Here is a 19,617-nt window from a genome sequence, read left to right on the forward strand (position 1 = left end):
GCTGTGCCGCCCCTCTCCTCCGTGACCCGCCCCGCGCCTTGCCCAAGTGGCCGGGGCCAGCCTGTGCCGAGTGGCCCCGGCCTGGCCCCGCAGCCGCTACGGCGAGGACTGGCCCCGCGACCTTGCCCAGCAGCCCGGGGTGGCGCCGGCAGCCGTGCTCCCGGGAGGGCGCTTCGGGGGCTGCCGCTCCGGGGCCGCGGGAGCCACTGCCCGCTGCAGAGGACAGCCCTGGGCCTGTCGTCTCCTGGAGGTACCTGATCGGCGCTCCACCCCGCCTCGCCGTAGGCAGTGGGTCGCAGCAGGTCGGGAGCACCGGGCTCCCCATCGCCGGTGACCTCGGGCACAGGGACGGGGCTCTCGGCACGGCAAGGGAGAGAGTGCTAAGGCGCAAGGGAGGGCAGGGCTACTCCAGTTCCCCCGCTCCTGGTTTCTCGGCCACCCCTGCCCCAACCTCCTCCTTGGACCTGGGCCGGGACCGCCAGCTCTGGAGGCCGTGGGAGAGGTTTGCGCCTTCCACCTGCCCTACCAGCACCGCTGCAGAAGCTGCAGCATGGCTGGCCAGACATCTTCCCTCCAGCCATGCTGTCTGTCCTGGGTGTGCAACGGCTCCCAGTCCCCCAAGAAGCCATGGCCACATCCCGCCCAGGTCCGGGGGGAGGCCCATCCCGCAAGGTCGGGGTCTGCCCAGTTCCACAGGGAGTCCACCAGTAAGCACATGCTGCCAGCTTGGAGCTCCAGCCTGGAGCAGTCAAGGGCAGACCAAAGGGTGTGGAGCAGCTTGAGTGGTGGTTTTGTGGGGAGCTGCTTCGCTCTGGTCATACAGGACTGAATGTAATGACAGCTGGCGTGAGGTGGGAGGACAGGACTGGCTGACAAGTGAGCACACGGATACAAGAGGGAGAGGCTTGTACTCCAACACCTTCCCCCAAGAGACAAACCATGGTGAGACCCCAGAAGATGCTTTATTGCACCTCCCACAGCCCCCAGGCAGCAGAGATGGAGGCTGCTTTACTGTGTTTGTACTGGATCAGTCCTTGGTGCTGAGAGCCAGCTCTGAGACCAGCTGACCAGCCTAAGGCCACAGAGGGAATGGACATCGCTGGACAGCCCATCCTGTGGGACAGGGACACTCCCTCGGGGCTAACACTGTGCCACGCTCCAAGACTACCACTCTAAATACCACTTCTGGTGGTTGGCAGACAGCCTAGGGACATTGCTGGCTCCTTGGCAAAGGTGGAGGGTACTCAGCAACCAGGAACAGTTGGGAAAGAAGTGGAGAGGCCCTGATGCCCAACTCTTCTGAGATGGCAGAAATACCACTCTGTGGCCCAAGGACTCTCACAGACAAGTCTTCTGCACACATCCCAGTGACATCTTGCTCACCCCAAACCATGTTCTGCACCCATTACATGTACCTGCCCCACTCAAGCTGCCCCTCTGCTCCTTGCTCTCTCAGGTTGTTGCTGTGTGGGAAGAGTGTCAGTCTGTCCCATGGCACTGCCTTCCCATGCCCACACCCAGCACAGTGTGCTCAGAGAAGACGTCCCAGGAGCCGAGCACCAGGAGAGCTGCCCCAGGCCACTGGCAGGGCGACGAAGCCCAGCTTGCTGTAGAAGCTCAGCTGCTGCCGGTCAGCATCACTGACCTGGCAAAACACGCCCCGGGACCCTGGAAAGGGAGATGAGACATTGGACCCCTGGCACCAGGACCCCAGTGCTGGGGCTAGGGACCAGTGCCTGGGACCCACCCCACAGCCTCTCCTCTGCCCTTGGGTGCTGGGTGCCTGTATGATGCCCTGAGATGTGGGTCTGCATGCCAGGAGAGAGTATAGTGCCTGGGAGCTGAGGCCAGACTGCTCAGAGATGGGACAGGGGCCCCAGCAAAGGCTGCTGTAGCCCCATGCTCACAGCTGGTGTGCAGGTGAGGCAGGCTCTGGGGGCAAGGGGGCCTTTGGGATAGTGTGGTGCTGGATCAGGGGGTCTCATGCCCCCAGCCCAAGGAGGTCATGCTCACCGTTGGCCCTGAGTGCACTCAGCAGGCAGATGGCCAGGCTGCGGCTAGCACCCACATCCAGCACACGAGGAGCTGTGCCCAGCTGCACCAGGGAGGGGAAGCGCCGCAGCACGGGTAGGGGCACGGTGGGTGGCTCTGCATGGAAGAAGAGCAGTGCTTCCTCCAGGACATCCTGCAGAAGACAAAATCAAAGGAGCTCTCTCCATCCTCCCACACTTTGCTCCCTTCTGCTCCAGGTGCCCCCTCACCTGTCCCAGAGCTGAGGAAGCAGCATCCAGGTCTCGAGGGTACTTGTGCCTCAGGGCAGGCAGCCAACTGCTGTCTCGCTGCCGCAGAAAGCCTTCAGCACAGAGTGCTCCAGCTGCGTAGCCACAGGGGCCATCCTCATCCTCCAGCACAAAGGTGTATTCAGGGCTCAGGCTCAGGAAGCTGCCCAGCAGCCTGCCAGTCAGAGCAAGACTGGAGCTTGCCCACTTCAAGGACAGCTCAGACCAGCCTCCTCCCTGCCCCTGTGGAACAGCACCCCAGCACCCACCCCACCACCCTTTTGTGAGCCATCCCCAGCAGAAGCCCTCAGCCAAGGGCAGCATCTGCAGCTGCAGCAGCCTAGGCAGTGGGTCCATCCCCATGGCAGCTGCCACCACCAGGCTGGACACCAGTTCAGGGACTGCCTTCCCTGCCCACTCCCATTGCCAGCTGTGCAGCAGGCAGAGCAGGTCCCCACAGGGACACAAGGAGAGACCACAGCCTTACACTGCATCCCTGTGTCACCCAGCACACAGCCAGTCTTGGCACCTGCCTGGCAAGAGGGAGCCTCAGAGGGGCCATATCTCACCTGTCACCAAGGAGATCAGGGTGGGATGCAAGGATCTCTGCCACTTTGGGGTCACAATCCAAACTCTCCCGGCACATTCGGTAAAGCTCTCCCTGGAAGATCCAGATCTACCTCAGCTCTGTGTGTGCCCAGCCCCTCTCTTGCCATGGCCCCACTACTGCTGGTGCCCCCACCACAGCCCCTGCCACAGCACTGTGTACCAGCAACTACATGAAGGGACCATAAAGAGGGACTGCAGCCAGGGCTGTGGCCTCTAGTGTGTTCTGGCACACAGGGAAGGTATGGAGGTCTAAAGGTACAGAGGTGTGTGCTTCAGCCACCTAAGGGTGTGAGTATCTGCATCCAGTGATGCACCCTGCACCACCTTCTGCTGGCCTCAGGCCCAGTCTCCACACAACATCTCAAAAGTTACCATCATGGTCAGATTTGAGTTTGCTGCTGCTCACAGGATAAGTGAAAAGCACATCCTGATAAAAGCAGTGCCTCTCCAAGGAAAGGCTGCCCTGGCCATGGAGTCATTAGGGCAGAACAGTGCCATGCCCAGGACAGGATGAAATGCTTTGCTGGATCTTTCTCCCAAAGTGTCACGGGACACATTCAGCTTGTTCAGATGTCTGACAGCAGACAACTACAGACCGTCACTTGAAGTGTGAGTCACTGGCAGCTGCAGCCTGGTGCTGCAATCTGCTCTTACATGCCTGCAGCCCCTCTGCTGTGTATGAGCTGGCTGCGTGTTGCTGGGTACTGCATTTAGTGGGCACATGCAGTGGTGCCCACAGTGGCTGGAGCTGCAGCACCAGCAGTCCCTCTAGATAGGAGAGAGAGCAGAGTGAGGGAGCAGGGGCTTCACTGCAGACTGTGGTACATGGGGAACATGCGGCTCTGCTGGATCTGGCAGCAATTCAACTTGTGTCTCCACCCACCTCTACATTTCTCCCTTTCCTTTTCCCTCCCCTGGAACTATTCCCATGGAACTGCTGGGATGTCAAGCGGAGCAAGCAGGTCATGGCTGACAGAGGCTGCTGCCTCTCCAGTAAACTGGAGAAGGTTTCAAGGGACTCATTGGAAAATGAACTTCAAGAGGCTCAGGCAGCACCCAGAGCTGCAGGCTGATCAAAGCTGCAGAAGTCACCATGCAGATTTCTCCTGTTCTGGATCATTCCTGGCACCACTGGAGACCAGTGCTGGGGACGCTCTGAAGATCACCCTCACAACCAGGCCATCTCAAGGCTTTGCCAGCGTTCCTGGGACTGTGCCTGCTGCTCACTTCTGAGCTGGGTCTCCCTCTCCTCCTGCTGGCTGCCAGGGTGGGCTCTGCCCTGGCACTGGTCACTGAGAAGCTATCATCTAGTGGTCTGTGCTGAGGCCACTAGTCACAACATTCATTCTGCAGCCCTAGGGGCTGACATGCTGATGGACACAGGCTGGCCTGCTCTGAGTGGCGCTGGAGCCCAGAGGCCCCTTCTGAGCTCCATCCCCCTGCTCTGCAAGCTCAGTTTTAGGGCAGCATCAGAGGAGTGTGTGTCTTGTGAGTGCAGGCAGCAGAGGCCATGCAGCTCCCACCTTGTCCAGGGGCAGCAGCGGGCGCAGGACGTACAGCTGACTGGATGGGAAGAGTGGAGGGGGGTGGTAGAAGAGGTCACAGCTGTTGCCCACGGGCAGCAGTGCCTGGAAGAGACACAGTCCATCAGGGAGCAGGTTGTCCTGCCTCCAAACTTTGCCCTGCAGGCAGGAGGATGAAGGTTCCTCAGAGGTGGCCTAAACAGCCTGGCAGCCGCAGCCAAGGTGCAGAGGCCCAGGGTAACTCTGCTTTCCCAAGCTTGCAGCAACCCTTAGCAGGGCCAGGAGCACCAGCTGGGATCCTGGCTTCCCAAGGAATGGCTCCTTCAGCCCCCCCAGATACAGGCATGCTCTCACCTGCAGCTCTCCACAGAGGCCCCCACGACGTGCCCAGGGCTCAGCATCACTGCCCAGCAGAATCGGTGCTGTGATGTTTTGGCACCCTGGAGGCATAAGACAGGCATGTGTGAGGTGAACAAAAACCTTCTGGGCTTTGGGAGATCAGCCTCCACTGCATAGCAATCACTATCCACACAGCTCACAGCTCTGTCCCTGCAGTTGTGCAGCCCAGGCACAGGACTTCACCAGGGCATGGGACTCACCAGGGCTCAGCCAGCCAGCCAGCCCCATGCACTAGGGTGGCAACATACTCTGTGCAACAGGGCTTGAAGTGGCCCCCATGATGCAGCTCCTGGGTGCAGGCAGTGTTGCTTTGCTGTCCAGCCAGCACTGCAGTGCCTGTGGGATTTCACTCCACATGCAGCTGCCTCCCTGCAGAAATGTTCAAGGCACATGGCCATGTCTCACACTGAGCTTGGAGACCCTTTTGGGTTGTCATTTGGTAATAGTTCATGGTTTGTAAGGGTGACATCATGAGGCCCACAGAACAACCAGGGAACCCTAAGGCAGTGGAAGAGTGACTTCCAAAGCGATACATAAACAATCAAAATCCAACCTCACCTCTGTCACCCAGGGCATCACTGCTCCCAATGGCCCATGGATCCCTTTACAAGGAAGGCTAAGGGGACCTTGGGTGGAAAGGGCTGAGGAACCATGTCCTCAGGAATGAGGAACAGGCATTCCTTCTATACTGTGAGAGATGAAGAGCTGCTCTGAGGACTGCCCTGTCCCCAGCAGCAGTGCCTGTCCTGCCTCGTGTCAGGGCACTCAGCTCACAGCCAGCCTTCCCATGGGTGTTCCCACTTAGCTTGGCAAGCAAGAGCATAGGCAAGGGCAGCCCGAAGGTGAGTGCTGGCTGATGCTGCTGGACTGGAGGTGACAGAAGGTGGTAGCCAGGGCCACAATACCCAGGCAGGTGAGCCAGGGTGGCACCAGTACTTACAACCAAAGCAGCTCCCCCAGGTGCCCTTGGGGTCAGGGTCGCAGAGGAGATGGCCATCTGCAGAGGAAGCAAAAGGGTGAGCATGGGACACAGGTCAGTGTGGGCAAGGAGACTTGTCACCCCTGGCTGGGCACGGGGACCCCCCCACCTCTGGGAGGGGAGTCCCAGATGCCTACACCTCTTTAGGGGGAAAACCAGCAGATCACCACAAGGGCAAGGCTCAGATGCCCTGGGCGTGCCACAGTGCCTGGCACCCTGCAGCTCAGCACGTCTGGATTTGTCCAGGGTGCTGATACACCCTGTGGGGCCACAGGGGCTGGCTCAGGGCTGGCATCAGTCACATACCCAGCCAGAGGATGAAGGCACTGGCGGCCAGCAGCATGTTGCGGATGTCCCAGAGGTAGGGGTGCAGATCGTAGAGCAGTGCCCGCCCGGCACTGCTGACAAAGTGGCTGTGCAGGCGGCACGTCTGGGCACAGAGCAGCTGGAAGGACTGGGCTCGGCCACGCCACTGTGTGCCCTGCCATGGAACAAGCATCAGCGCTACCGCCGCGGGCACCGTCCCACAGCACCACCTGGACCAGCCTTACCCCGCAGGCATCCGATGCTGTGGCTGGGACCCCCACGCTGAGGCTGTTTGCCCTCAGCCACCGAAAGTGCTCCAGCAGATGCTGCGCTAGTGGCCCGTGATGGTAGGGTAGGTAGAAGAGCTCCACCAGCATCCGCACCTCCCCCAGAGTCAGCGGTGCCATGGGAGTGGACCCAGCCTCCTCTGGGGTCAGCTGTGCTGTGATGCTGGTTCTGGCCTCCTCTGGGGTCAGCAGTGCTGTGGGGCTGGTCCTGGCCTCCTCTGGGGTCAGCAGTGCTGTGATGCTGGTTCTGGCCTCCTCTGGGGTCAGCAGTGCTGTGGAGCTGGTCCTGGCCTCCTCTGGGGTCAGCGGTGCTGTGGGGCTGGTCCTGGCCTCCTCTGGGGTCACCTGTGCTGTGGGGCTGGTCCTGGCCTCCTCTGGGGTCACCTGTGCTGTGGGGCTGGTCCTGGCCCCCTCTGGGGTCAGCGGTGCTGTGGGGCTGGTCCTGGCCTCCTCTGGGGTCACCTGTGCTGTGGGGCTGGTCCTGGCCCCCTCTGGGGTCAGCGGTGCTGTGGGGCTGGTCCTGGCCCCCTCTGGGGTCAGCGGTGCTGTGGGGCTGGTCCTGGCCTCCTCTGGGGTCACCTGTGCTGTGGGGCTGGTTCTGGCCCCCTCTGGGGTCAGCGGTGCTGTGATGCTGGTCCTGGCCTCCTCTGGGGTCACCTGTGCTGTGGGGCTGGTCCTGGCCTCCTCTGGGGTCACCTGTGCTGTGGGGCTGGTCCTGGCCTCCTCTGGGGTCAGCGGTGCTGTGGGGCTGGACCTGGTCTCCTCTGGGGTCACCGATGCTGTGGGGCTGGACCTGGCCTCCTCTGGGGTCACCTGTGCTGTGGGGCTGGACCTGGTCTCCTCTGGGGTCACCTGTGCTGTAAGGCTGGTCCTGGCCTCCTCTGGGGTCAGCAGTGCTGTGGGGCTGGACCTGGCCTCCTCTGGGGTCAATGGTACCATGGGGCCAGATCCAGCTTTCTCCACAGTCAGCAGGGACATGGGGCTGGACACAGCTTCCTCTGGGGTCAATGGTGCCATGGGGCCAGGAATGGCACCAAACTCATCGGTGAACAGTGCCAGGGATAAAGGGCTCTTGGCAGCCCCATCAGTAAATAGAGCTGGGGGATCAGGGTTGGTTTGAGGCCCATCAGTGAGTGGTGCTGTGGGAAGAGGATTAGTGCCAGCCCCAGCAATGGGTGGTGCTGATGAGTCAGGATTTGTGCCAGCCCCATCAGCGAGTGGTGCTGGGGAAACAGTGCTGGTGCCAGCCCCATCAGGGGGTAGTGCTGAAGGGTTGGTGCCGTCCCCATCTGTGGGTGGTGCTGAGGAGACAGGATTGGTGCCAGCCCCATCAGTGGGTGGTGCTGAGGGCTCAGGGCTGGTGCCAGCCCCATCAATGAGAGGTGGGGAGGGAGCAGGGTTGGCATAAGCCCCAGGCCCTGGGGGCATCTGGACCATGTCATCCCTGCTGGCCTCAGGCTGGGGGCAGCTTCCATCCTCTGTTCTGGCATCATCAGAACAGAGGGGAAGGTTCTGGCTCTTGTTAGCCCCATTGCTACAGCACATGGTGGCACCTGGGCTGTGGAAGGTCTCAGTAGGCATCCAAGTTCCTGCAGACTGAGCACTCCCAGCTGTGCTGGGCAGAGCAGAGGAGGACTTGCAGCTCACTCTGCTCCCTGTAGTGAGCTGGTCCCTGTTACCTGTGGGGCTTTGCCGACCACCAGTTGTGGTCCTGCTCCCACTGCCTTTCTCTGGCTCTGAAGTCACCTTCCTCTTTCCCTCCCCTGGTGCCAGGCTGCAGGGCTCAGGGCCGTTCTGGTCCTTCCCACTAGGAACAGAGTCATGGGACTGGGATTCAGGCATGATTTCCTGTCCTCCTGCCATGCCAGGTTGCAGTCTCATTCCTCCCTTGAGACTGACACTGGGGTGTCCTGGGGTTCTTCCTCCTGACAGAAAGGAGCAAGGGGACAGTGCTCTGGCACCCACATAGGAACTGCTGCCCATGAGGCACAACAGCTTAGGGTGGGGGGGCAGCAGTGCTGGGAAGCTCTGTCTCCAGGCTGGCAGGGACTGGGGAGCTGTCAGGACCATAGGCTTTGCATCATGCTGTGTGAAACACCAAGGTTGCATCTGGCTGGAACCCCTCCTCCAGAGCTGTGTCATGGGCTAGGATCACACACTGCCAGCCAAGGAGACCCAATCTGGGCTGCAGCTAGGGCAAGAGCACCCATGGGTGGCATATACGATGGACACCCATGCTTAACCACCACGACAAACACAAACCCAGCCAAGCTCCCAGCAGAGCTGGTCCAGCACACTGGAAGGGGTGAAGGAAGCTGCATAGCACAAGTTCATCACCCACCTGGCTCCAAGGCCTGTCGGTGTATCTCAGCCACCCAGTCACACAGCGCCAGCTCCAAAGCCTCCTGGGGGCTGTAGCTCCCCTCCCGTGGGTCATGACTGTCACCCAGAACTGCTGCAGTCTCTGCCCCTGAGGAACTGGAGCTCATCAGCCTGGTCAGCCCTGCTCTTTGCCTGATAGAGCTATATCATGCCACACTAAGGGTGGGCAGCCCCCCACAAGCAGATGTCCCCCAGGATGGATCCCAGCCAGGTGGGACACTTCCCGCAGGCTGCCCTACAGGAAAGCCTGCAGGGCCACTGCACAGATGGGCAGCACTGGGCAGGCCCAGCCCTGGGTGCACAAGCTCACTGCTGGCACTGGGACCCCACATCGTGAGCTGCCTGCAGCGTGCTGGGGCCACGTACCTGCACAGTCAGGGTGGGCACAGCTCCCCAGCTCACTCCGAAACCAGCTGCCCAGTGTGTGCATGGGGATGAAGTTGGCCTGGAGCTCACAGTTGGGGTTAATGAGCAGTCCATGGAGCCTGGGCATGAGTCCAGCAGCACGTCCCGTGTAGGGTCCCAGGAAGACACGTCTGCAGTCATAGTCGTTGGCATACAGGTTGTCCCAGATGACAGGACGGCGCTGCAGGACACCCTCCACCTCCTCCAGCAACGTGGCAGAGAGCTCCTGTGACACCACCTTCGGGCCTGGAGCATCAGAGACATGCACAGAACATACTAGCAGCATGGTCCCTCATGCACACTCAACAGGGGCACACATGCATCTGGGCACTGAGTGTGGAGACAAGGGTAGAGTCACCACAACCCACCTCCCCAGACAGGAGAGCAGAGCCACAGCCGAACCCCCTGCCTGACTGGCTGGAGCTGCACACCCCAGTGCCAAGCAAGGGCACCACAGCAGGGCCATTTACTGGCACCTCTCCCAGGATGGAACCCATGGCTGCAGGGTCTGCAGGTGATGGCTCTTGCTAGGAAGCTGCAGAGGGCACTCACCTGTCCAGATGACACCAATCCCTGGGAGCAGCTCCTGCCCGATGGTCAGCAGGTAACAGGACTGGCTGGGACTGGGAGTGCAGAGGGAGCTGCAGTACTCTGGGGAGAGAGCACAGAGCATCCCTTGAGGGGCAGGAAGACTGGGAGAGATGATCCCTAAGAGTAGTGGGGAGGGGCTGGGGAGGTGCATGGGGCAGGGGGTACAGCATGCATGTCTTCAGCCTGGTCCTGCCCCAGTCCCAAGATCTCCAGGACTCCCACAGGGGCACAAGGGGGCTAGGGGATGCCATGGAGGCGCCTGCATTTGCTACTGGGGGTCATGGCTGCAGGTGGTACCTGTAGGGCAGAAGAGGAAGATGGAGGGTTGGCCCAGCTGCTGGTACACCTCATTGGCCACAGAGGCCTGAGCCTTCGCCAGGGAGGGGAAGACATCTCTGTCAGCTTGGCACATGTAGGGGTCGATGTCGTCAAAGAGCAGTGCAAAGGAGTGGCATCCCATGGCAGCCACCTGCAGACATGGGCACAGGCTGCTAGGATCCCTGGGCAGCAGAGAGAAAGAAGGCAGCAAGCCCTGGACCAGCCTCTGCTGCCTGGACACCATGAGAACATCTGGATGACGGGGTGGGAGGAACAGCCCTCACCACGTCCCCCTCACCTGGGAGCAGAGGGATGAAGAAGGTGGCCCACGGTACCTGCCTGAGTTTTTGCTGCAGCAGGAGCCGATCCCCAGCACTGGAAAACACCATGTCCTGGCCAGCAGAAATGGCAAAAACAAACTCCACACCCTGCTCTTGGGCAGCTTTGATGAGGGACTGCATGCAGGCTGGGGACAAAGCAGAGGAGTGCTGTGAGTGCTGAGAGGAAAGGGATGGAGGGGGAGAAGGGATGGCGGGAGAGAGGAGATGGAGAGAGAGAAGGGATAGAAAGAGAGAAGGAATGGAGGGAGAGAAAGGATGAAGGGAGAGAAAGGATGGAAGGAGAGAAGGGATGAAGGGAGAGGAGGGATGTGGGGAGAGAAAGTATGGAGGGAAAGAAAGGATGGACAGAGAGAAAGTATGGAGAGAAAGGATAGAGGGAGATAAGGATGGAGGAACAGAAGGGATGGATGGACAGAAGGGATGGAGGGACAGGGAGCTACAATGGCCCAAAAGCAAGGAGCTGAAGGCATTGGGGAGTGTGAGAGAGCATCTGAAGGGGAGAGTCCCAGGGGAGACAGCGCACAGCTCCTTAGGACAGAGTTCTCTCCACAAGGGTCTGTGGGCTGGGTGGGCTCAAGGAAATTCCATGTGATGGGAGGGGTCCAGGGGTCTTCTCATATTCCAGCAGATTCTGGGGGCCTGGGGGGTGTCTTCTTGCACCAGGCAGTGCTTGTGGGACTCCCTGCAACGGGCATATTCCTGGCAGGAATAGTGGTATCAACCACCCAACCCTGGCCAAGGTGCAGCCCATGCTTCACCCTTAAGGACATGGGATACACATCATCAGCCCATCCATGCTGGGGCCCAGCAGAGCTACTACCTGCCTCGTGCTCTGTGTAGGGCTCTCTCCAGAGCAGCCGGTGCTTCAGCTCATCCTTGGGTGCATACATGTAGCAGTTCAGCCCCCAGCGACTCATCCTGCGTGCCAAGGACAAGAGGTCACCCACATCTCCAGACAGGCTCTTGGCAAAGAGGGGTCCAGGCAGGTGTCAGCTTGTGACACCAAGAGCTCATTGGAACATGGTGCCCTCTCCTTGCACCGTGTCCTGCAGGCTTCCAGCCTCTGCTCACCCAGACCCTCCTAAACTGCAGAGCTCTCTGGGCAGCCTGTTCCAGTGTGCCAGCATACTCACAGCAATTTTCTTTATATTTTATGTTCCTTATAAAGGAACCTCCATAAAGATAGTGCATTGGGGTGAGAAAGTCTCAGAGACCAGGAAGATGTTGCCTCCTTGCAGCAGCTGCACTGGCTCTGGCCTCCAGTGCTTCCAGGGATGGGGCACCTAAAAACTCTCTTACAATCTGTTTCAGTGCCTCACCACCCTCACAATAATGAACTTTTTCCTTCCATCTACTCAAAATCTACCCTCTTTCAGTTTAAATACATTACCCCTTGTCCTATCACTGCACCCTATGATAAAGAGTCCCTCTCCAGCTCTCCTGTAGCCCCCCTTTAAGTACTGGAAGGCTGCTGCTATGAGGTGTCCCTGGAGCCTTCTCTTCTCCAGGCTGAACAGCCCTCCAACCCTTGCATCCTGTCCTCACAGGGAAAAAAAAAAAAACACCATACCTGTAAGTCAGGGATATGGAAGGTTCCAGGGGTGATTCATGAGGACATGTATTTGGGCAAGACAGGAGAGGAAAGCTCTTTGGCTCTCCAGATGCTCCACTGCAGCTGGAACTGAAGGGAAGCAGGTCTAAGAGACCTGCCTGCTTCAGGAGATCAGACTGTACTGGCTTCAAAAAGCACAAATCCCTTCCATAATCTCCCCAGCCATCCAAGACTCACTGGAAATTATCAGGATGGGGGAGACATCTCCCTGGACAGCTCTTTTGGCACTGCTGTATCAAAGCCATCTGATAAATTCATTTGTTTTTATTTATCCTCCTTAGTAGATGATGTTTTACATCTTCCCACGAGGAACTGACAAGCATTTCACATACCACAGCACAAGGGCCTCATCTGGTTTCTTTCCAGAGAAGAAAAAGACTAATGAACTTATCACTCACGTGTGCAAACACACAAACATGCATCCCAGTCCAGTAGCAGACAAGGCCATCACTAAACCTTTTCATTCCTAATATACTTTACAACATCGCATCTTTGTTTTCCTTCCTGCATGTTTCCCCCAGTTCTTCCAAGCTACATTTTTCTATATCTGGATCTCTGGTCTCTACACTATGGTCTTTACTTGCACTTGTGACTGCCCATGCTGTCACCAGTGCACCACCCAGGCTGTAACCGTCATGCTGCCCATGCTGGATGTTCCATGCCAAGCCCTGCAGGGCCCCAGTTTGTGAGTGGCATGTTGTGTCAATGCAGCTCATTCCACTAATGGCCAGTGCATGGACACCAGCTGCCAGCAGAGATCAACTCCCACCTCAAGGTGATTCTCACAACCAGACTCAGGGATATCCTGCCCTCGTCTTTCTGTTGCAAGGACTCAAGGGTTACACACAGATGTACATGGGGACTCACAGGGACAAAAGGGACACCTGCACATCAGGCAGGGATGGTAGCTTCAGGATAGTGTCCATGTGGCACTGCCCAGGCCTGTACAGTTCAGAGACAAGGCAATGGGCACTCATCCTGTCAGGCCAGCACCAGAGGTAGGCTTCCAGCCTGCTGAGCACCTCCACAGATCTGACTACCCATTTCCGGTCCCAGCTCCTCTGCCTGCTTCCCGAGACCTCTGCTGTGCAAAGGCTGCCCATCTGCCCCACACTATACTGCTGTCAGAGCAGAGCTGCTCTTCTGGTGCCTCCAGAGATAGCATCTTGGATTTGTGCAGTCTCCATGCTTCCCTCCAAACCTTTCTGAGCTGCCATCACTCCTCGATGGTGTGGGCAGTAGGGTCTCATCCTGTCCCACTGACAGGTCCCTGTGGAACATCTGTGCCAGCTGTGTAGAGCCAGCACAAAGGAGCTAGTGCTTGCCAGGCCCCATCCCCAGACCCATTGCCTTGGGGCAGCCAGCACTGACCTAGGCTCCTCAGGCAGCCACATCTGTCTGCAGCTGGGCTGTGGTAGGATCCCAGCTCCATCTGCTGGCACTGGGCAGCACAGCCCACATGCAGCCCAGAACCAGAAGTCTTCTCCCAGGCCAGATCCGGGTACAAGACTGCTGGGACAGAGGGCCCACTGCAGGAACAGCTCCAGGAGAAGCACAAGTCCCCTTTGCTTCTGTGACTCCAGCATCCCAACAGCCAGCCACCTGTGGGAGCCTCTCTCCAGCACCTTGTCCATCACCACCCCTGCCACCACAGCACTCTGGCTTCCACCTTGCCACTCGGCCACAGGCTAGTACCTTCAGAGAGGAAAATTCCAGGTACTTGCCATTGAAAGAGAAGTTTCCTCTGTTCCATGGACCATGGTCTCCCATAGAAACCTGTAAAGGGGACGGGGGGTGGGGAAAGGCAAAACACAGTTATCAGCAACTGCCTTAAAACATTTTTTTCTCTGTACTATCCCCAAGCAGCTGCTCTTAAGACCAGAGATCCATCAGCTGTTTACCTCTGAGTGCTTCAGATGTCCATTATCCTGCTATAATCTTGCCAGGCATTGACATTCAAACAAGGGGACATAATGTCTCTGCTTCCACCCTTCCCAGAAAGAGGAGCTGGGAAGCATTGCACAAGGTAGCACTTAACATGGGAGGGGGCGATTTACACTGTAAAAGCCAAGCCTGGAGGAGAAGCCAAGGGCTGGCCAGGTTATAAGGCACTCCAGCATGATTTTGGGGTGCACCAATGCACAGAGCTATTGTACATCCATCATAGAGTTTTCTGCCTGGAGATTTTGTTCTTTAGAGGGATCAGTCCTGTGCTTCTCTGCCTCTCTGTCTGTGCATTGTCAAGGAGAGCTTCGTCATCCCAGTATGGGCTATAAAAGCCACTCTTTCTGTCTTTAATCACTGCACAACTCAACCTGCACCAAAATGTCACTGCCACAGCTTTTCCCTACACCCTGCAAAGACAAACTTGCAGTGGGTCAAAACTTTGGAGCAGCACCAGATCAGGAGCACACAACCAACTCACAGTGATCCTTGCGAGTGCTGGGACTGTGACTCCACAGGACTTTTCACAGCACCTTCTCTGTTCCCAGCTGGAAAAAAATGACTCTGCACCTTCACAAATGGGAGATCCAGAGAGGGGAAGCAGGAAGCAGCCTGAGCAGTTGTTAGCTAACAAAGGCACTCATCAGTGAGCACCAAGACTGGCTGCAAGGACAATGCCCTCCCGGATGATTCACATCAGCAAAACCCAGTGCAGGAAAGAGATCTGGAGCCAGCAATTTCCCAAGTGTTTCTTAACATTTCCACTTCTGCCACTTCAAAGCTTTGGGTCGTTGCTGGGTATCAGTATCTGACACAAGCTGGAGGCTGCAGCACCATGGCATCTGACAACCTGCCCTGTGCTCTACATGGCAGGGATCCAGTCTGTGACTGGATATGATGAGCAGAGGCACTGCTGAACATGTGGTCCCCATTCCCCTGTTGGAACCTCTGTCAAGGAAAGGGCTCTTCCTATTTCTGCACATAGGAAGACCTGGGAGGTACAGATATGTCTGCAGAGCCAACAAAGAAGAACACTCAGTGGGAAATAAGCCTGTTCACTTGGGGAGAATAAGCAGGTGCATGGGTTTGGAGAGATGCAGATTTGACATTCTTAGAGAGGAGGTTAAGGGGAACCTGTGAAGTGTTCCAGCACAGACCTGAAATTCGGCACTTCAAGTCTCTGCAAGATCTGGCAGCTGCAATATGAAACCTTCCAGAAAATCCATCATGTCTCAAACAGTGAGGGCAATTAGCCATCAAGGGAGCTGCCTGGTTTCAGACAGGCTCTGCATCACTGGCAGCTTTCATATCTGTAAATTCACCTTCCAGCAGACAAGGCCAGGAGGAGCAGATACCCAGAGATGTGGATGCCCTCGCTGAGATGGCCGACAAACAAGGGCAGAATGCAATGATTTGGTTAGACTGGGGGAATGGAGCTCTCAGTGTCTAGCACAAGGCTGGTATTGCCCAGAAAAGCACCTGGGAGGGGACCCTGCTCCCATTGGCAGGAGACATTCCTGCAGTCCCCAAAATTGTCCTTGGGCAATGGAGTGGCAGGTTGTGCCACAGCACACACTGAGCACTATCATCTTCTTTGCAGATAGATCTTCCACCTGCCTGGATATCTACATGGTTATTCAATTTACTTTGAAATAATATATATTCACCTGACTAGTCATCCCCACCCTACAAAGGGCCAAATTTATGGCTACTCAAGGATCTCAGCAAATGTTTCACCCAAGGAAGGCATTTCCATGATAAACAGATTTTCCTTTCCCCTATCAGGAGGAACTCCTTCTCAGCTCAGTGAAGTCCCAGGAGTCCCTGTACGGCACCTGCCCGCAATTGCCTCACTCACACTGCTGTGACCTGACACTGTCTTGAAAGCATGATCCTTATTCCCTACACAGGCCCTGCTAGCAGCAGCTCTGTTAAAAAGGCCACCCTAGTGAATTTTGTGTTGAAGTGACTTATACAGTACCAGCAAAACCTGGCTGTGGCTGTGGCTGCATATCCAAGAGTGATGCTGGTGCTCTGCTCTTCTGAAGACAATGTCACTGATGGGTGATGCTGTGTGTTTGTTCCTCAGCTCACCCATGCCCAGATCACTACACCAGTAACCCATCAGCACCATAATTACTTGCCAGCTCTAGGCCACCTGGGATGTCCCTCAGCACTTTTTTTCACAACCATTAACAAAGTCCTGATTAACATATTGGGAAGTGAAGTCTCCAGGCCCCAAGCATTCCCCAGCCCCTCTCCTGTCCAGGGAGCAAGTCACTCAGAGGCATGAGTCTGCCCATGTTCTCTGGCTGCTGCCAGCACTGCCCAGGGTGTCAGGATAGTGCCTGGGCTCTATGTAGGACATGTTACTCCTGGCCTGCCTTGGCCCTGCTACAGCTGCTGCACCGTGTGTGCCATCGCCAGGGCAAACGGTCCTGGGTGGGAGATGTTTTTCCTTCCTCACTCTCTGGGGACCTCCTCTACCTCTTGGAATGGCTCTGTGGGCAGCATCTGTGTCCTCTTTGCCAAGCTTTCCGAGCATTCCTATACCAATGATTCTTGTCTGAATCAAATTTCCTTTTACTATCAGCTGCCCCATCCCTGCACTTTCTATTGATTTTGTGTTTATTTGCATGATGCTTCTGTTTCCTTCCACGCAGTGGGCTGCAAGGAGTACTGTGCTGCCAGGAAAAGAGGAGACACTTTTGCCCACTGGATGCCACGTCTGGCCCAGCTCCACCGGTGCTGTGCTGCAGAAACAGGACTTGGGGTGGGGGACAGAAGGACAGGGCTGAACCATGCAGAGCTGTCACGAGAAATCAGGCTCTTCTGGCCGGTCTGGGCACGGCCCAAGGCAGAGTTCATTGTGGCAGGAATGGCACACATCAGATGGTGACCCCGACCCAGGGCAGGGAGAAAAGAACTGCGCAAAGCTGGAGGCAGTGCAGCAGGTGCCCAAGCCCCATTGCAATGGGTGTGGGGTGCTGAGGTGGCTGCGGGCAGTCTGGGGAAGCGCTGGGGAACAGCAGTGGGGGTGCTGATCCTGCATCACCGGGCAAAGATAGGGTGTTATGCAGGGCCTCGATCACTGCCTCCCTCATACCCGAGCTCCCGGACGCAGTTCGGCACCCGGTGGCCCTTCCCGGCCCCTGCTCTCTCCGGGTGGACCGGGCCAGCCCCTGCAGTGCCCGGGCGGGGCACCGGCCTCGGCCGCAGCACCGGCCCCGGAGGAACCTACCTTCCACCACGCCGCAGAGGATGTGCGGCCGCCCCGCCATACCCGCGCAGTGCAGAGGGATGCGATGCTGGGGCGGGTGAGAGGTGCGGGGATGCGCGGAGGGATGCGCAGAGAGATGTGCGGAGGGATGCGCAGAGGGATGTGCGGAGGGATGCGCAGAGGGATGTGCGGAGCTGAGGAGGGACGCGTAGAGGGACAGAGGGATACGCGGGGGGACAGAGGGATGCGTGGAGAGATGCAGAAGGGTGTGCGCAGAGGGATGGAAGGTTGGGCGAAAGGACGGAGAGATGTGCGGAGCGACTCGCAGAGGAATAGAGGAATAAGCGTGGAATTAGGGTGAGGAGAGATGGTGAGATGTAAGGAGGGATGAAGGCGCGCTCGGAGGGATGCAAGGAGAGATGGAGCGATGCAAGGAGGGATGAAGAGGTGCGCGGAGGGATGGCCCCAGCGCCCGCCCGCTCCCCGAGATGCGCCCGTCGCAGCGCAGGGGCGGCCCCTGCGGGTGGGGCCACTGCTGGGCCGGGGAGGGGGGGCCGCGCAGCCTCCGGGCAAACCCGCCCCGTGGTGGGTTGGGCGGCTCAGCCCGCCCCAGAGAGCGCTCCGGGAGGGCCTGCCCGCGGCTGAACCCTATCGGGCTGCAGCACCCGCCTCCCAGGCGGCTAGTGGGACTGGTGCGGTGCGGCGCTGGTCCAGACCCGCAGCCTGCTGCAGCAGCGCTCGCTGCCGCTCGCAGGCCCCGGGGCCCCGGCTGGTGCCCACGCCAGCGCCCCGCAGCGGCACCCCCGAGTTTTCAGCTGTAGGTGTCCTCCCAGGGCAGACTGAGAGCACTTTGGTCCCGCACCTGCATCTTCCTGCGGTCCAGAAGCCCGAGGCGCCAGGGATGCTTTCCAGTGCCACTGTCCCCGTGTATCCATCCCTAAGGTGGTCCCTGCTGGTACTTGCATGCCAGGTCCAGGGTGTGATTCCTCTGGCTCACCAGGGCCATGAGATCAGGACTGTTTCATGTGCCTTGCATGTGATTCACCTGCCTGCACACCTCAGGCTGCTGTCTGCCTTTTGTCACACTCCTCTGAGCTGGTGATGCGTGTTTGGCTCGTGATCCTCTTGGCCCACAGGTTCTGGTTTGCAGAAGTGCTGCCACGCCATTAGTTCCCTATCCTGAGAACTGCATAGTCACTGGTACCTGCCTACATGCGGGGCCATGTGTTTGGTGTCACAGAATTGCTCTGTTCTTCTTTTTCCGCCTATCGGGCTCAGTGTAACTTGGACCTGCGCTCTGCAGCATCTCTGCAGCCTGCCCCAGCCAAAGGGCATCACGCCTTGGAAAGGAAGTACATGACTTTGTTACCATGCAAGTGTGAGGGGTGGAGCCAGGAGACAGCAAAGGCTGTACTCCCGCTGTGAGGCACGACCGAGGAAGAGCTTTTCCAGGTGCTCTTGCCACTGGTTCATTGAACCCACAAGCATGGGCTTGCTCAGAAGTGGGCATCAGAGGCCTAGAAAATCAGGATCCATGATGTTGCCCTCTTCCTTTTGCAGGTTAATGCAGTGCCAGGAATCCAAGTTATGGTGTTTGGGCCACCAAAGCAGCAAGGACCCCATGAATGACAGACTAGCAGTGACCTGGCCGAGAAGAGGCCATCAGCATGGGATAGCAAGATCTGCCCAAAGCTCAACAGCATTATGATGTGGAGAAGGATACACAATGCAACAAGAGCCCAGAGCACTAAAGCTTCACCCCTGAACAGAGGTCTCATAACCCATAACCGGACTCTGAACAGCTATAAAAACCGATAGCCATATTCACACACAGCAGTAAAAGCTGGATGCTTGGTGCAGGACAGACAGTGTCACTGTGGGAAAGCCAGCTCAATGCTACCAGGGTGGGTATTCACATGCAAGGGAGAAACTGCTGGGTCTTGCTGGGCACCAGCCACACTTGTGCTTGCTCTTTGCATCATGCCTGCAACAGCCCCTGCCAAGTTTTACTGCTGGGGAATATCAAGGTCAAGACTGGCCCTGAATAATGCTGGAGTGGCCAGACATGGCAGGGGCAGTGTAAGGAGCAGCCCAGTGCCCCCAGAGTAGCTGCAGTACCCAGAGGCATGGCATGATTAGAGATGGATGACATTGGTCTGTCCATGGCTGTCAGAAGAGTGATTCAGGCCAGCTGTGCACGCAGGGATGTGTTTGCTCTGAGTCTTGTTTAACGTCTTTGTTGGCGACATGGGCAGTGGCACTGAATGCACCCTCAGCAACTTTACTGACAACACCAAGCTGTGTGGTGCAGCAGACACGCTGGAGGGAAGGGATGCCATCCAGAGGGACCTTGACAGGCTGGAGAGGTGGGCACAAGCCAACCTCATGAGGTTCAACAAGACCAAATGCAAGGTCCTGCATC

The 19,617-nt window shown here is 57.8% G+C and overlaps 1 protein-coding gene across 1 annotated transcript; it reads right to left on the reverse strand.

Moving 5' to 3' along the window:
- Positions 1–929: 929 nt before the first annotated feature.
- Positions 930–17,323, reverse strand: LOC104304162 (protein O-GlcNAcase-like). Its single transcript, XM_054164370.1, has 19 exons — positions 17,217–17,323; positions 13,756–13,807; positions 11,240–11,337; positions 10,414–10,544; positions 10,058–10,229; positions 9,722–9,820; positions 9,131–9,415; positions 8,724–8,852; positions 7,765–8,307; positions 7,293–7,431; positions 6,341–6,980; positions 6,096–6,270; positions 5,751–5,807; positions 4,766–4,851; positions 4,412–4,516; positions 2,849–2,940; positions 2,262–2,454; positions 2,014–2,185; positions 930–1,668 (listed from the first exon to the last, which is right to left on the reverse strand). The coding sequence occupies exons 1-19, from the start codon at positions 17,254–17,256 to the stop codon at positions 1,532–1,534; spliced, it is 3,345 nt and encodes a 1,114-aa protein (XP_054020345.1). The 5' UTR covers positions 17,257–17,323; the 3' UTR covers positions 930–1,531.
- Between the last annotated feature and the right edge of the window lie 2,294 nt (positions 17,324–19,617).

Source organism: Dryobates pubescens, chromosome 1 (assembly GCF_014839835.1).
Source record: "Dryobates pubescens isolate bDryPub1 chromosome 1, bDryPub1.pri, whole genome shotgun sequence".
NCBI classification, from domain to species: domain Eukaryota; kingdom Metazoa; phylum Chordata; class Aves; order Piciformes; family Picidae; genus Dryobates; species Dryobates pubescens.

What these genes read in the sequence shown, in the direction of transcription:
- LOC104304162 (XM_054164370.1), bottom strand. Translation starts at nt 17,256, where the DNA reads ATGGCGGGGCGGCCGCACATCCTCTGCGGCGTGGTGGAAG. An exon ending in CCTCTGCGGCGTGGTGGAAG is followed by an intron (nt 13,808 to 17,216) that starts GTAGGTTCCTCC and finishes TCCCCTTTACAG; the next exon opens with GTTTCTATGGGAGACCATGG. An exon ending in CTTCCTCAGCTCTGGGACAG is followed by an intron (nt 2,186 to 2,261) that starts GTGAGGGGGCAC and finishes TGTCTTCTGCAG; the next exon opens with GATGTCCTGGAGGAAGCACT.